The sequence below is a fragment of the Acipenser ruthenus genome, chromosome 30 (genome assembly GCF_902713425.1).
Source record: "Acipenser ruthenus chromosome 30, fAciRut3.2 maternal haplotype, whole genome shotgun sequence".
Taxonomy (NCBI): domain Eukaryota; kingdom Metazoa; phylum Chordata; class Actinopteri; order Acipenseriformes; family Acipenseridae; genus Acipenser; species Acipenser ruthenus.
In genome coordinates, this window is record NC_081218.1 from 9748260 (window position 1) to 9761569 (window position 13310).

The 13310-nt window shown below is 44.5% G+C and overlaps 1 protein-coding gene across 1 annotated transcript; it reads right to left on the reverse strand.

Moving 5' to 3' along the window:
* Positions 1–5278, reverse strand: LOC117428403 (G-protein coupled receptor 37-like 1). Its single transcript, XM_034047379.3, has 2 exons — positions 4220–5278; positions 1–3008 (listed from the first exon to the last, which is right to left on the reverse strand). Exons 1-2 carry the CDS (start codon positions 5033–5035, stop codon positions 2187–2189), a joined length of 1638 nt encoding a protein of 545 aa, XP_033903270.2. The 5' UTR covers positions 5036–5278; the 3' UTR covers positions 1–2186.
* Positions 5279–13310: the final 8032 nt, after the last annotated feature.

The window sequence follows — 13310 nt, forward strand, 5'->3', positions numbered from 1 at the left end:
TCATTTACAAATGTTTTATTAAGAAAATGTAACAACAATAACAAAAGAGCTCTAGTTTCCTCATGTATCTTGCCATGCCATTTTGTGTTGAATAAAAAAACAAACAAAACATGTTTCCCATAATCACTGAAGCTCAAAAACAGCAGCCTGAATAAACAGGGACAGTCCACTATATATATATATATATATATATATATATATATATATATATTAGAGGTCGGCACGGGTACGGTAAAACCCCGGTTTTAAATTACCCGACACTACCCGGGTCTCTTTTTACTACCCGGGTGTATCGATTATTAATTTGAGAATTTAAGGAAAATGTAGAAAATATGGCAATGCAGTTGTAAGCGTGGGTCTCTGGCTGGTGTAATAAAGACAGTGTTAAAACAAGTTTTTGCATGATGCCTTTTCTTAACTGACAGGATATCAATGTTTTACAGAAAACAATAACACAGAGTGGCAAGTACACCTCAATAATAACAACTGCAGTAACTATTCTTCTCAGGAACTAAATCGGAAACAAAACAACACAACAGGGCTCTAAGTGCCACTAATTTGGTTGCATATGCCACTAAGAATGTGCTTGCATGAACGTAAATTTGAATGTGTGCCTCTAGAAATTCCTAATGGTTGACTATACAAAATAAACATGATTTTTAATTTTAGCTGTTAATCACACATTAAAAACTACAAATCCCATACCCCGACAATTTCACTGATTTATCAGTGCCATGGATACTCGTTTCCAGACAGTTTGAAAACTTGTCAAAACAACATGAGGAAAATAACAAATGATGTTCGTGTGATTGGAGAGGTTTCAAAAGAAAACCGCGATGAACAAAATTCAGATATGTCGGTGTCTTTACAAGAAATGAGCAGTGAAGTTATTATTATTATTATTATTATTATTATTATTATTATTATTATTATTTCGATGTTACACAAGTCTACAGATCTGAAGGGACTAAATGTATGTGTACTATATAGTATCATGCACTTAAAACATTAATATACATGATTTTATTTTTAATCATTACCCGAAAAAGATCCGGGTAGCGGGTTCTGGTTCTGGATTTTCTACCTGTGCCGACCTCTAATATATATATATATATATTGACCGGAAATAATGAGGGTAGCTGTGTGTAATTTCCACTCTCTCCCTTCAAATCTTTAACAGATTCTTCTGTTCCTGTGTAATACCAGTTTATAATGAATAGGCTAAGGTTAGGATGGAGGAAAGGAAAGAACAGACAATTACAAATTGTTATTACTGGTAGTTATTGCCATGTTAATATAAAGAATTATTAAAGTAAACCTGCTTGTATTATTAACTGAAAACACTAGAACTCTGTCCTGGTTCACAGGTATAAGCACTACATGTATTATTCCCTGTAAATAACAACCCCTGTCTCTATTGCAGCGGGTTCCTGTCAGCCCTAAACAAAACACTAAAACATCCCTTACGTTAAATGAAAGGTTAATTACAGAGAGCCCTTGAGGTGATATAAACTTCCACTTTCTCTTACTAGCTCTCAGCTGAAAAACACTGAGTGCTGTGAAACGATTGTCCAGAGGAAAAAAAACTATTAACTGCACCGTCTGGCTACCACACCGCCCTCCATTCCGACAAACTAAAAAATGTTCTGCGACCAGGATTGTAAATAATAACGGCATAAGCACATACATATATATATGCTTTTGTTATTTCACAGTGTAATTGTACAGGCAATGTGTGTGTGTGTGTGTTAACAGAATAACTTTAAATCCAAAAATATTGAAGAAAAAAAATAGTTTGAATGATCTGCTGCTCAGATCATTGAAACAGACCCTTATCCCTGCTCTACTTGCAGCAGTGGGAGGTTATAAACAACATCAGTTGTTTCGATAATGTTAAGCTACTAAAGGTGCTTAAAACACAGCTTGTTTACTAGACTACAGGGGGAAAGATTATACCTGCCCATGAGCTTTCACGGGCCAAATCACTCCAACTCTCAAGAACTGTCTGGAATTGTGGTGTGGCAGCGAGGAATCTGCATTGGACTTTTCTCGTCTCTTCACACCCTTGCTAATTCCTCTCTTTCTATGTGCTCAGTTAACAAGGGCTGCAAATATCAGGGGACTCCAGTACAAAACAAAGGGGGTGTGGGCTCCGGTACGACCCTCTAGATTATCCCTATTAACAGTTAACAGGGCGTGCCGATGGCCAGGATGGAGGAGGTCACCTTGGGCTTGTCGAAGAAGATGGAGGAGGACATCTCGGTGGTGCTGAGCTTGCTGTCGGGCCCCTCTCCTGGGGGGGAGTCGGGGCCGCACTCCTCACAGCAGCAGCAGCAGCAGTCCACAAAGGCTTGTCCCAGCGGCTTGCAGAGGCACAGCAGCAGCACCGGCGTCACGGACGACTTGAAGAACAGAAAGAAGTGGTCGATGAGGCCGAGCAGCTCGCTGGTGGAGCGGGACACCTCCCCCGACAGGTAGGCCAGGACGATGTTGGAGATGTTCTCAGGGAGGGTGCAGGCCCCGTAGATGATGGCCAGCCCCACCACGGTGCAGTTGAGCTGGTTGTCGCGCTGCGCGTGTTGTTTTTTCGGGGAACCCCTGCTCTCCGGCTTCTTGACCCCAGGCCCCCGGATCCTGCGGGTGATCAGCTGGCAGGCCAGGGTGAAGAGGATCGGCAGGCAGAAGTAGCAGCCGAAGTACCACCACATGCGGGCGTCGTGGTAGGTCAGCACCAGGGAGTAGATGGACTCAGGGAGGTTGACGGAGGGCTTCATGGTGCAGGAGTCCACCAGCAGGCCTGTGAGGGGGGACGGATCCTGGCTGAGCTGCCACAGGAGCACCTCGGGCACCGCCAGGATCATGGACCCCACCCAGATGACAGCCAGCTTGGCAAAGATGGACTGGCACGGCTCAATGGGGCGAGACTTGGGCTGGGTGCTGGTGGCGGCGTGGAAGCGGTCTATTCCCAGAGCGCACAGGCTGAAGGTGGTCACGCCCAGCGAGGTCACCTGGGGAGAGGAAAGGAATCGGGTAGGGAGGGAGCTCTGCAGCTGAGCACACAGTAATATAACATCAACCTGGACAAGACTTTCACAAACTGCGGAATCACACTTTAATGCAGGGGTGTTTAAAGTTGACCCTTCCAGTCCTGGTCTTTGTTCCAACCCTGTTCTGAATGGTTTAATTGAACAAATGACACCTCTATCCAGACCCTGTAAGTAGTTAATGATCTCATTTTACCTGTTAAACCTGGAGTGGAATAGCCATCCAGGACTGGGATTGGACACTTCTGCTTGAATGTCTCGAATGTTGTTTTCCACATACATTTAACACAAACTATTTACATTCAGCAGTAATAAAAATAACCTTTTTTTTCTTTAGTGTTCTAACTTTCCCATGCTGGAGCTCAATAAAGTGAACCCTCCTTCCTGTGTGTTACTGTCTTCCACCTGTGCCGTCTCTTTGCTCAGTCTGAAGTAGTCTGTGCTTCATATTTTTCTATTCTTTTAGCTGTGGTCACACTCTTGTACTGAAATGAAAGTGCTGAGACAGAGGGATGAGTAAACCCTCACACAGGAGGAGCTGAAGCCCTTCCTTTGCTTTCTTTCCCATTATGGGATTTTCAGTTGACTGCTTCCAATTGCTTCTTAATTGGGGGCCATTTAAGTCCCTTTTGCTTTCATTGCAGTCGTAATCCAACCCTGCCAAGCTGGGAGCACTCGCTGATGAAAGATGAATGCATGCAAACACAATGGACCTCTCACACGTCTCAAATCTTAATTCAGTTGCAGTTTCACCATTAGAAACCCAGTGATGAGGTAAGATGTGCTGACATCTTAGAGGTATGTCTATTGCAGGCTGTGACATGAGCATCACTCTGCTGTGTTACGCTGTCTTGACAGTCCAGTCTGTTTACATTCCCAAAGGCAGTTTGAGCTGTTTCTCTTGCCTTGAAACCTGCTTGCCATTATGTCACTTTATGAGTCTAAAATGCATGTTCCTGCTCTTCCTGCAGCAGTAGGGTTTTATACATGAGATACTAAAGCTGTGTTATATCAAAACATACCTAGGGGGTTGACTTTAACTACATATGGAAGCATGCACTCCTTCAAAGAAAGTGTGTGTGCGTGTGTGCATGCATACATGCGTGCGTGCGTGCTAGCTGTATGTGCTGTATGAATGCATGCATGCTCTGCTCAGGATAGTTCAGCTCACTCACCTCCAGGTAAGGCACTATCCTGCAGGACACATCTCCCAGGAGCCTGGTTTTGGTGAGCTCATTGAAGATCACCACCGGCAGGCAGAAGAACAGGACCACAAAGTCCCAGAACGCCAGGCTGGCGAGGATGGAGTTCCAGGCGCTCTTCATGTAGTAGTTGTGCCAGACGATGCACATCACAGACAGGTTCCCGATGATCCCGATAGCGAAGACAATCAGCGAGAGGAACATCACCGCGTAGGCGCTGTACGAGCTCTCTGTGACGGGGTAGAGCGGGTTGTGGATGTGGGTCTTCTTTCTGTCCGTGGAGCTCCCGTTCCCGTTGTCGGGCGCGTCAGCCTTGGCTTTGGAAAGGTCTAACGGTTTGCTCTCCTTGTTACCTGTGGACTGGCTGGTATGAGAGGTAAGCAAAGCCAGGTTAGGCGTGGTAAAGTAGTTCGTCGTGTCGATGGGTCGGGGGTACTGCAGGGGACCTTGTTGCCCACCACCTATACGAGGTTTGTCAGCATTTGCCCCTCGGGGGTGTCTTCTGACAAGCATGTTCTGTTTTAAGTGAAGGCGATTCCCGTCTTCCAAGCGCATTGTTTCGGCTTCAGCATCGTCTTTTAAAACACGTTCTGGTCCAACACCTTTTAATTGTTCAGGTGAGCTCAGAAACGCGCCTCGTTGTGGTCTTACCTCTATGGGATTACCCGCTGCCCCTTCATCTGTGTCCCTAAATATCCTGGCGTCGAGGTTTTCGCCTTTCGATGCGATATACGTGGGTTCCAGTCCCGTAATCGAAAACACCAGTAACGCAGTTAAGGTTTTAAACATTTTTTTTACTTATAAACTCCAACCTAAAACTTTTTTTTAACACCTGTAACTAAATGTTTTAATCAAAAAACACCACTCCAGTATATATTTCTTTCTTGGCTTTAGTTTAGTTAATTGCCCACCCTCGTTCTTCTGCACCGCAGAGTAACTGGGCTGTGTCTGCTGCTCCCTACAAACCAAGAGCGCTTCACTGCGCCCTTTCACTCCTACAAAACCAGACTACCAACACGCTGCTTCCTTTGGGAAAAGTGACAGGACATTTAGGCAACCTTGTGGACATAAACAGGAATTACACTGGCATTCTATGTATGTATGTATGTATGTATGTATGTATGTATGTATGTATGTATGTATGTATGTATGTATGTATGTATGTATGTATGTATGCATGCATGTATGTATGTATGTATGTATGTATTTATTCGTGTTTCAGCTGATTGTATCAAATGAAAATCGCATCAGTAGTACATATAAGTCAAATAATTGCGCCCCACATCTTGAAGTCACAGTGAGGAGTATGTATTAGCTTCAGGTCATTCCTTTCTGAAAGGGAAATCCTATCTTTGGCAAATTGTTCTCATGAAGCACACCTGTTTCTATTTTTATCCCAGCCACTCTAAATGTAGCACAGGTACTGAAATACTGTGCCTGTGAGCTCACCTTCCTTCGGACTGCTTGAGAAAGCCCACTGCTACACAACCTGGAGCCCCATACCTGGTCTAATGCAGGCATTTGGAAACATTAATACTTGTACATGATCATGGACATTATTATTACTACTATGATCATTGTTATTACTATAACCATTATTATTATTATTATTATTATTATTATTATTATTATTATTATTATTATTATTATTATTATTAGCAGTAATAGTACCATTATAGATAACCTTGAGATGAATCTAAATATGACAGTACACTGGATGGTGCCAAGTACTTTTGCTTATAATTATTATAACTTATAATGCATGTCTGTTCTGTGAAGATGTTAATACAGAGCTTCTTATAGTCTAATATGAACAGGGAGCGTGGGTGCATTCACTGCCAAATGAAAACTACAATCTCTCTCTCTCCCTCTCTCTCCCCTTCTCTATCTCTCTCTCTCACCTCCTCTCTCTCTCCCTCTCTCCCCTTCTCTCTCTCTCTCCCCCTCTCTCTCACCCCCCCTCTCTCTCTCTCACCCCCTCTCTCTCTCCCTTCTCTCTCCCCTTCTCTCTCTCTCTCTCCCCCTTCTCTCTCTCTCTCTCTCTCTCTCTCTCTATCTCTCTCTCACCCCCTCTCTCTCCCTCTCTCTCTCTCTCTCTCTCTCTCTCTCTCTCTCTCCCCCTTCTCCCCCTTCTCTCTCTCTCTCTCTCTCTCTCTCTCTCTCTCTCTCTCTCGCTCTCTCTCTCTCTCTCTCGCTCTCTCTCTCTCTCCCCCTTCTCCCCCTCCTATCTCTCTCTCTCTCTCTCTCTCTCTCTCTCTCTCTCTCTCTCTCTCTCCCCCTTCTCCCCCTTCTCTCTCTCTCTCTCTCTCTCTCTGTCTGGGTTTTTCAGGCTGCTTACAGAATGCTATTCTGCTATGATAAGGACTGGCTTCATCTTACTGCGGTTTCCTGAACAAATATTTAAAATAATAAATCAGCTACTAAAGCAAATAAGCTACTTAAATAAATACAATAATATAAGCAAGGGGTTAATGCAAAGTGCTAATATTTACATGCACAGAAAGACATTCCTAAAGCGTGTGTCTGCTTCCAGTGCTGAGGAAAGCTCCAGGCTGTGTAACAGTGGGCTTTCTCAAGCAGACAGAAAGAAGCTCACAGTATTTCAGTTCCTGTGCTATATTTAGAGTGGCTGGGATAAAAATAGAAACAGGTGTGCTCGATGTGAAGAATTTGCCAAAGATAGAATTTCCCTTTCAGAAAGGAATGACCCGATTGTGGCTTCAAAGTGTGGGGTGCTATTATTAGATATAATAAATATGTACTAGTAAAAATAGCGTGGGGCCCTTATTATTTGTTTATTTAGCAGACGTCTTTATCCAAGGCGACTTACAGGGATCCGAGCTGAGCATGCTTTAACATTCTCAATTTTATTCTAAACATGACACAGAATGACACCGAGATTCCCCTGCCGCTGTGCTGTCAATGGGACCCCTTGTGAGGTTAGTAGTGTAATCGCAGCAAAACAGGATTTGGACGTGTCGTCTCTTCTTCATCATCCTTTCTGTGAATGGGATTGATCGCTGTTCAGAGCTTTATGGCTTGGCTTTAATAAAAGAATCAGCTTCTCAGAGCTAGGAATAGTTTCTTCTATCAGCACGGCACCCATGATACCCAGGGCAGCAGTGTGGAGTAGTGGTTAGGGCTGTGGACTCTTGAGTGGACGGTTGTGGGTTCAATCCCCGGTCGGGGATACTGCTGTTGTACCCTTGAGCAAGGTACTTTACCTAGATTGCTCCAGTAAAAACCCAACTGTATAAATGGGTAATTGTATGTAAAAATAATGTGATATCTGTATACTGTGAAATAATGTATAATGTGATATGTTGTAACAATTGTAAGTCGCTCTGGATAAGGGCGTCTGCTAAGAAATAAATAATAATAATAATAATAATAATAAAGGGAGCACAGAAGTGATCTCCTCTTCACTGCTGTATGTGATCAACACCGAGGTCCCCCAGAGTGCCAGGATGTTATGTAACACATTCACATGCCTTGCATTTAGACACCTGGCTGACACCTTATCTAAGGAGGCACACACTGGCTATGTGACCGGTCTCTCTACTGCTGGCTCCTCATTGTTTGAAAATGAAGCACAGGGCTCTGTCCCTCAGCACAATGCTAATCAAACTTCCCTCTTGCAACACTGAGCCTTTGAAAAAGTGGGATATTGTTAAAATTGGGGAGAAAAAAACCTAAAAACGCTGGGTAAATATTTGGAGTAAACACACAGGCCCCAGGAGTTGTGAAATATTCAGGCTTGAGTATCAAACAGTTGGCCTCCACCAAATGACTTCATTCAGTTAGCTAAACAGTGGTCTGCGCTCTAAACAGAGTGTCTGTGGAAGGCGTCAGTTTGTCTTTGAGTCTGAAGAGGTGAACCCTGCCTTTCTGTGTCTGTAGTTCCCATGCCACAGTACGGTCAAGGGGCTGGGCTCGGAGTCCTGGATCCCCATTGCAACGACTTCCATTCACACGCCAGGATAAAGGAAAGCTCCCCAGGTGACCTGAAAGGGCCGGGCACCAGACTCTCAAAACATTTACCAACAGGTTACCACCTTGTTTTTTTCTAAACAGAAAACTAAATGTGGGATGTTAAAAAGCTTCAGATAAATAACCCAGGAGGTTAATTTATGAGCTCCTGTTTAAGAGCTAGTTCTGTAACATCAGCAGTTTAGATTTTTCGCTTCCCCAAAGAATGATGCACGGTGGTCAATGCTTTATTATGTGTAACCGGTTCCTGAAGTTCATGGCACGTGCCACAAGGGGGCACTACAAGACCAAGATGACATTCCCAATAGACTCAGCTTCAGTCACAGAGCTGGTACATTTTTGTTAATGTGATAGAAATGTCAGGGTTGGGTGGTTGGGTTTATTTCAGTGTACAGTGAATGTGATACAAGAGCCATCCCTGCAAGTCCCTGTTATCGCTCAAGATTTGTAAGTTAGTGGCTTAAACAGCGGGTAGAGAACTGACGAGTCATGTGTCAAACTGTGAAATATCAATTATACCTTGTTAGCCTAAACCCATTGACTCCAAGCACTGTAACAGAATTCCTGAACACATTGACTCCTAGCACTGTAACAGAATTCCTGAACACATTGACTCCTAGCACTGTAACAGAATTCCTGAACACATTGACTCCTAGCACTGTAACAGAAATCCCAACCCATTGACTCCTAGGACTGACTCAAGCTGCTATGCAACAGAAGGCTGAGAGGATTACTGTGGCAGGAAATGGGACTCGTATACTGCATACTGTATGAGACTGCATACTGTATGAGATGGGACTCGTGTATATGCAGCTCACAGCATACTGTATGAGATGGGACTCGTGTATATGCAGCTCACAGCATACTGTATGAGATGGGACTCGTGTATATGCAGCTCACAGCATACTGTATGAGATGGGACTCGTGTATATGCAGCTCACAGCATACTGTATGAGATGGGACTCGTGTATATGCAGCTCACAGCATACTGTATGAGATGGGACTCGTGTGTATGCAGCTCACAGCATACTGTATGAGATGGGACTCGTGTATATGCAGCTCACAGCATACTGTATGAGATGGGACTCGTGTATATGCAGCTCACAGCATACTGTATGAGATGGGACTCGTGTATATGCAGCTCACAGCATACTGTATGAGATGGGACTCGTGTATATGCAGCTCACAGCATACTGTATGAGATGGGACTTGTGTATATGCAGCTCACAGCATACTGTATGAGATGGGACTCGTGTATATGGAGCTCACAGCATGCTGTATGAGATGGGACTCGTGTATATGCAGCTCACAGCATACTGTATGAGATGGGACTCGTGTATATGCAGCTCACAGCATACTGTATGAGATGGGACTCGTGTATATGCAGCTCACAGCATACTGTATGACCTCATTTTTTATTCCAAAGTATTGCACTGTTTCTGTTAAATAATAATGATAAAAATAGACGCCACAACAGCTTGTTACCATGGTGCAGCAGAGAAGACAAACAAGCTGGCAGTCGCACCTCTGTCCTGCCCCGTCCCCTACCCACACACGCGGAGTGCAGGTTCAGTGTGAAGGCCTCCGCTCGGAGAGACATGCTTACACTGATCAGACGGCAGTTGCACCACTAATGTTTTCTGAGGCATGCATTGGGACAATATTATTTTAACTGTTCACTTTAATCTGCAACATGTTTTGCTGTCATATACAGTAGCTTATAATAAAATAAAATAAACAAGTAAAAATCAACTTTCTGAGCACTTTAAAGAGCTTTTGGCATTTTTCATTAAGCACCTGTCAAGTAAACAGCAGATCTAATGCCTCTGGAATGCTGTTTATCGGAGTGGAATTTTACAATACAAATACACCTTACTCTTTGTTTCCCTTAAACTGAGCAGCTATTGTTCCCTCTTCCTGCTAGTGCCTGAACCAGTGTGACCAGGTTGTTGAATCATACGATGCATTTCACTCTGAGTGAAACTGCTTATTCAACACCAGCAGGATCCACCAAGCTCCTGTTTCACTTCTAATGCAAGGCTATTGGCAGTCGCTGTGCCGGTACTATTATCTATGGGCAGCAGTGCTGCAGTCGAGCCTGAACTTGCATAATAGGCAAGCTGAGTCACATGACTGACTCCTCTTGATGCAATGCAAAGAGCATTAGGAACTTCTTCTATTGCAAACTACTTCTGTAAGAAGGTTCAAATTGCGACAACAACAGTGCATTGACTACAACTGGGGACCCAAACCCAAACGAAGGCCCTGACACACACAGCCACGTAAATAAAGTAAAGCATTCTGACGAGATGGTGAATACTTGCAGAAATGAGAAGTTCAGGATACAAATAAAATGTGAATTCATTCTTGTTTAAGAAAATGTGTATTTTCTTGGCGATCCGGTCCCTTCAGATTTAGGACTAGCTCCTCTGGTTGTGATGTGCCTTAAACAGCAGGAGTTGAAATCTTTCTCACACCTGTGTTATATCACCATTATTATCAGATGTTTCGGAGTTTCAGAGCCACAGAGTTGTTCACTGCCACTGTAACATGTGACACACTGTTGCTCGGATTCTGCTGCAGAGGAGCCCGGCTCTTTAGCATTGTAATTAAGACTCTCGCTTGTGGGTGTGCTGCTTCAATGGTTCGCACCCAGCCTACGCCCTGTACACCTGCCATAAACTTTAATTAAATCAGTCATGTTTGTTCATCATTACTAATCAAAAACCCCACCTGATTAAGGTGGGGGACACTGCTGCTGTACCCTTGAGCAAGGTACTTTACCTGGATTGCTCCAGTAAAAACCAAACTGTATAAATGGGTAATTGTATGTAAAAAATAATGTGTAAAAAAAAATAAAAAAAATAAAAAATCATGTAATTGTATGTAAATCTTGTAACAATTGTAAGTCGCCCTGGATAAGGGCGTCTGCTAAGAAATTAATAATAATAATAATAATAATAATAATAATAGATGGTTTGGCAAATACATAAAGCATTACTGTACAGCCACGGCACTGAAGTTAGTCACTTTGTGTCACTGTACCTGTCAGCTGAAGCTTAAGACTGGAGTTAAAACTAAAGCCAGAAATCTTACACATGCCAGTTATAAACTCCAGTACTTAGCTTTACTGTACATGTGTAACAATGAGCATGCAAACTATATACAACAACAATTCCCATTTCTATAGCGCCTGTCATCACAAGGATCCCACTTCACACACACACACACACACAACTAACAATTAAACCATTCAATTAAAATACAGAATTTGATAAAACAGAGATTACAGATGTGGTTTTAATTGTAAAAAAGCTAGTTTTTAGAAACAGAACAATTAAATGAGTCTAAAAAGAGTCTATATACCAGCCTGTGCTTTCCAACAACTAACCCAACCCTAACTCTGGGTTTCAGAGTTTAAGCCTCACAGCTTAATGCTTGATATTGGGGTTTGCTCGAGTACACATTGGGTCACATCAGTGGGCAGCTAGACTTTCTTCCATGGCAGAAACACCAACTCCTTACTGGGTCAAATGGCAGTGAACACAGAGACGTCTGGATTCTGACCTGTGTCAGGGATGATATCATTATTTATAAGCCCTATCATGGCTATTGCAAACTTCATAGTATGTGGTACCCTCAGTCTTGTAAAGATTCCATCATTATTACCAGCCAATGCCCAGCACACTAACCCCTCTGTGGGGCCGCTGCTGTAGGGTTCACCTCGCAATGTAACAGGCACAGAGCGTCCTCATGCCGTGCTGTGGAGACAAGCTGAGCAGCAGCTGGGCAGGGAGGGATCCACACTCGTCTCCAGCTGATCTCTTCTGGGTTGTTCAGGATAGGGCTGTGAACCCAAAGCTCCCAAGTAGGACGGAGCAGCCCTGACAGCACCCCCAGGGACTCTGTGCAGCAAATGAGAAGGAAATGTCCAGTCAATAGGACAGTGCTTTGAACCTGGCAGACAGGGATATATAAAGAAATACAACTGACATTGTCTGGTATTGAAATGACTTTATATGACAATTATACTTGGGTTACCAATGGAACTATCTGTATGTGATGATACACACAGTGCAATGGGTTTGTAAACTTTCAAAGCTATTGAACCACAGAGAGCATGTATTGAATGCTATCTGTTGAACTAGATCCAGTCAGTGACAGTAATGAAGCAGAGAAAACCTCTTATCTATGTCTCTTATCTTGACATAAAGCCGCTTGACTGCTCTGCTGCCTCTTTCACTAGCAGGGCAAGGCATTGTGCAATGCACGGATTCAACAGGGTTACTGTCTGTCTGCTTTGAGGGAACTGCAGTGGAGCTCCCAGCAACCACAGCAAAAGCCATTCCCACATGATGTGCACAGCGACACCATGGACTGCCTCAGAGCTCCCAGCACAGAGACACCACGGACTGCCTCAGAGCTCCCAGCACAGAGACACCACGGACTGCCTCAGAGCTCCCAGCACAGCGACACCACGGACTGCCTCAGAGCTCCCAGCACAGAGACACCACGGACTGCCTCAGAGCTCCCAGCACAGAGACACCACGGACTGCCTCAGAGCTCCCAGCACAGCGACACCACGGACTGCCTCAGAGCTCCCAGCACAGCGACACCACGGACTGCCTCAGAGCTCCCAACACAGCGACACCATGGACTGCCTCAGAGCTCCCAGCACAGTGACACCATGGACTGCCTCAGAGCTCCCAACACAGCGACACCACGGACTGCCTCAGAGCTCCCAGCACAGTGACACCATGGACTGCCTCAGAGCTCCCAGCACAGCGACACCATGGACTGCCTCAGAGCTCCCAGCACAGCGACACCACGGACTGCCTCAGAGCTCCCAGCACAGAGACACCATGGACTGCCTCAGAGCTCCCAACACAGAGACACCACGGACTGCCTCAGAGCTCCCAACACAGCGACACCACGGACTGCCTCAGAGCTCCCAGCACAGAGACACCATGGACTGCCTCAGAGCTCCCAGCACAGAGACACCACGGACTGCCTCAGAGCTCCCAGCACAGAGACACCACGGACTGCCTCAGAGCTCCCAGCACAGAGACACCAT

What these genes read in the sequence shown, in the direction of transcription:
- LOC117428403 (XM_034047379.3), bottom strand. Translation starts at nt 5,035, where the DNA reads ATGTTTAAAACCTTAACTGCGTTACTGGTGTTTTCGATTACGGGACTG. An exon ending in GGATAGTGCCTTACCTGGAG is followed by an intron (nt 3,009 to 4,219) that starts GTGAGTGAGCTG and finishes TCCTCTCCCCAG; the next exon opens with GTGACCTCGCTGGGCGTGAC.